This window comes from Eupeodes corollae, unplaced genomic scaffold (genome assembly GCF_945859685.1).
Source record: "Eupeodes corollae unplaced genomic scaffold, idEupCoro1.1 scaffold_748, whole genome shotgun sequence".
Lineage (NCBI taxonomy): Eukaryota > Metazoa > Arthropoda > Insecta > Diptera > Syrphidae > Eupeodes > Eupeodes corollae.
In genome coordinates this window covers 34,456-38,514 of record NW_026605453.1, presented here as the reverse complement: position 1 = coordinate 38,514, position 4,059 = coordinate 34,456, and the positions used below count along the sequence as shown (strand labels likewise).

General features: G+C 31.9%; 1 protein-coding gene across 1 annotated transcript; it reads right to left on the bottom strand.

Annotated features, from left to right (window-relative positions):
• Nucleotides 1-1,853: 1,853 nt before the first annotated feature.
• Nucleotides 1,854-2,800, bottom strand: LOC129953514 (early boundary activity protein 3-like). Its single transcript, XM_056066756.1, has 2 exons — nucleotides 2,247-2,800; nucleotides 1,854-2,173 (listed from the first exon to the last, which is right to left on the bottom strand). Exons 1-2 carry the CDS (start codon nucleotides 2,769-2,771, stop codon nucleotides 1,868-1,870), a joined length of 831 nt encoding a protein of 276 aa, XP_055922731.1. The 5' UTR covers nucleotides 2,772-2,800; the 3' UTR covers nucleotides 1,854-1,867.
• Nucleotides 2,801-4,059: the final 1,259 nt, after the last annotated feature.

The following is a 4,059-nucleotide window of genomic DNA, read 5'->3' as shown; positions in this document are numbered from 1 at the left end:
AGCTGGTTTATGGGTGGAATTGAATTATTTCTGGAAGACGGAAAATTTTGTTCAACATATTTGTTATAAAAGTCATGTATCAAACCTGTTATAAGGTCGTTCTAGATCCTTCTCGATTTGTTCTAATACATGGATAGCCATCTTTTTAGTCAAACGAAATCTTTTGTAGAAGGCCAATTCATCGAATCTAAAAAAGTACTCATTCCTATCGTAAACCTGACGGGGGACACCAACTTCAATCAATTCATCATCTTCCAGCAAATCGGCCAATTCAAAATTCATTGTTATTATTTTATTTTAGTTTGAACAAAGAACTACTTTTTTGGCACTACAATTTACTGAAATGTCAAGACACAACATAATCTCCTAAGTGAAACTTAAGGTTTTATGCCCTACTATATCTTCCCCAAAAAATAAGTTTCACTTAGGTTCATTTATGTCAAACTTTCAGTTCTGTGCAAACCATTAAGCACAACTTAGTAACTTATGTGGAACTTAAATATTTATGAGTCGTATCAGCAAACGGACCTAATAGAGACAAAATTCTCTCTGTACAAGATGAAAGAGAAACTAGTTTAGATTCAGAGGCTAGAGATTTAGACAAGATTAACGAACAAAAAGGAAAGGAGAGAGGAGATAGAGTTCGTGGTGCAAAGAAAGCAAATATTTTCATTGGCGATAAAGTCTTACTTCGTTATTTAATTCCCCAAAATAAACTAACAACAGCTTTCGATTCAACTGAATTCAAGGTGATGAAACGGAATCGAAACGAAGAAGTACTACAAGGAGATGATGGCAGAACTTTCAAGCGAAATTTAAACCATATGAAGAAAATACCAATTAGACTGAAATCAAAACAACAAATAATGAAGATATTTTGGAGCAGTCAATCAATGAACCCAACAATGATGTTGAAGAAACCACCGAACCGAAAAATTCGGGGTTGAAATGAGACAAGCTAGGTTTTTGATCTTATTAAAATTATGCAATTATAAATTTAACAAATCTTTAAGAAACGCTTAACCATTTGTGCTAAAACGTTTTTCAACACCAAGAAGCTAAAACAGGTTGAACGTAACTAATCTTTTTTACAAACAATTTTGTTATATCAAGTTTTTGAAATATGCATATCAACAAAAACCATACAAATAATTTTATTATATTGTTAAAAATAAAGTTTGGATTTGAAATCTGCTCCAAAACGTATTCGTATTTTTCAAAACTATAAAAGTATTAAATTCAGGGGTTGCTTAAAGTTTCATATAGAGTCAACTAAATACTCATAACTAATGATGGCTTTAGAAAATGGAACCACAATAATATTCAAATAATATTGTTTATCCATTCTTGCTAAAATAGTTCAATGGAGAATTTATGCTTATCGGAATTTTAAGTACACAAAGAAATTAATCGATGGCTTAAGTTATTTTTTGGTGTTTTTCTTTGTAAATTTAAAGTCAAAATATAAGAACATAGCGCACATTATTTCATACAGCGCCATAAATGGTTTTTCAAAATAATAAAACAAAAATAATATTTGTAATTTTACTGTATAAATGTAATCTTTTATTTTGCTTGTCTATTTACAATTTGTTATTACATATTCTACAATAATTAATAACAATTAAAACTTTAGTTTAAATCTCTTTCCATGAAATTCTTTATCTCTTTCATGTCCAAGTTATTTGTCGTATATTAAAAAAATTTCAAAGTTTTTGTTTTTCAAAGCTTAGAATATTTGTATGAATATTGTGTTCCTTTCTAGTTTCGAAGTTTCCACGACTATTTGATTCTATTTTTGGTAAAAACCATACCTACCCACAGTTTTCACAATCTGTGCAAAGTGAAGCTTTTTATATATGTACCTTCAATTTTTTGTGGAATTCAGCAACCGAAAATCAACGTTATCACAAGTTTCTCTTATATTTGTCAAAAGTTTAGTTAACTCATCCTTTATGAAAGACTTTCGCAAAATAATACCTTGGCTGACAGTTTTCTGCTGATTATTGGAAATGTAAGCGACAACATTTCGGAATAAATTTTCATCCTTAAAAATAGTATCTTTATAATGTACAATGGTGTAAATTAAGTTATTTCGTGTTTCAAAATATTGAACCAATAGATAAGCCTCCTCAAGTCCTTCTGCTTCAATCACTGCATCCTTTTCCTCACACTAAAAGACATTTTTGAAATAAAACAAAATTTGAGTAAAATTCGGAACCGTATAAATATTAGCTTAAACTTACCAAATAATTTTGGACTAAGGCGTTGCTGAGACACTCCATTTTGTCAAGCAGCTGCTGTTCGGAGTCCAGAACGTGAAGCAGGGCAACTGGAGCTTGGGAATTTTCTTTTTGCAGCATAAAATGTTTTCTATTGTTGTCAACACTTTCGATAAAGACTAGTTTCTTGCAACTGACGGTTATCAATTGAACCTTACTGTCATCACTGAGTTGATGAACTAGACACCACAAGTTCGCCTCCAAGGGTTTCAATTCAGATGTAAGACTTTTTTGTGCCATCAATAAGCGTGCCCGTTCCATTTCGACTGTTTTTAGATCGTCTGAAGCTAAACGCACTATTCCAATCAGTTCTCGACGTTCTTGATTGAACCGAATTCTTCGATCGACGTAAGCCCCATTAATATCACCAATCACCTCGACCGAATGTATGACAAAATATTCGTTGTTCAAACCTTGAGTGACTTCAACAAGGAGCCAAGACAAACGACAGGGCATTTTTGAAATATGTTTGCCCAAACTTTTGATCATTTTTAAAAGTTTGTGTTGACAAATCTTTGAACCTTCTGATAGTTTCTAGATTGAGCTGAGGACTGATTGACTGCTGTAAGAGGTCATATACATATATCGGCTAAAGTTAAGGAAGGAATAGGAAGAGCTGTACATAAATTACAATGATTTAAAAAGAAGGATTTACAAATTTCCAAAAACGTGTTTTTGAAAAACTCCATACAAATTTCCAAAGAAAAGCAATAAAGAGAACCATTTTCTTAGTTTGTAAAATTAATTAAAGCTACATAGTCTCAGTAAAGGATAGAGGTATAAAAACGCCAGCGTTTCGGAAAACTATATTAAAATAAAACAGGCAGGTAGCTTGGTAAAAATGTTACTGTAGTGTTTAAGTAGGTTATTTTATTGGTCCCTATGATCATGTTTCCTATGTTTAGCAGTTACTTTAGTAATATTTGTGGTGTTTTATTACTTGAAGCCTAATTGTTGTTTCATTCTTACCTAATCATCTGAATCTCTTGTAAGATTATTCAACAATAAGCGTTGATGGATGTTAGTTTCATTTTAATTATATTTATGGGAATAACCTGAATTAACAATACTTTCATCAAGTTTAGATATAAATAAATTCAAAAACTTTAATATTTGGCATCACTCCAAACCTTTTAAGGACAAATAAAAATTCCTTGTTACTTCTCTAAGCTACCTAGATTTTCTACCAGGTGGATAATTTACTAGAAGTACCTTCTTAAGTATCGTAACAGATGCGACGTGACATTTAAATGCTCACGTAAGGAAGAAATTAACTGTCAAAACAGAGTTTTTAAGGCTTATTTCAAAATATCTCTTGACAGTAGATTATGTAACGATTTTCCAAGGTTTAAATCTCTTTCTCTTCCAGATACAATTTAAGTCATTTAAGTATCTTACTTAGTTTCTGAAAATGTCTCATTATAAATTATGAAGTTTTGACGAAACCTTGAATTTGATAGTTTCATAGCTTTGACAAAACGTTTTGATCTCAAATTTTAGTGCGGATTTCAAAACCAAACTTTAATTTTAAATATTTGCTGAACTATTAAAAATACGCAGTGGTACCCGTGGCATGATGGTTAGTGCGTTGGACTTTCATGCTAGAGGTCTTGGGTTCGATCCCTGCCTATGCCATCTAAAGTCTTTTCACGGGTACTGCCTCTTGCGAGGAATTGACACATTCTCCAAGAGTAACTATTGTCATGAAAAAGTGCTTTCTCAAAATTAGCCGTTCGGAGTCGGCATATAAACTGTAGGTCCCCTCCATTCCTGACAA

Coding starts and splice junctions, on each gene's coding strand:
- LOC129953514 (XM_056066756.1), bottom strand. CDS start 2,771: ATGATCAAAAGTTTGGGCAAACATATTTCAAAAATGCCCTGTCGTTTG. Junction 2,174..2,246: donor CCTTAGTCCAAAATTATTTG/GTAAGTTTAAGC, acceptor AATGTCTTTTAG/TGTGAGGAAAAGGATGCAGT.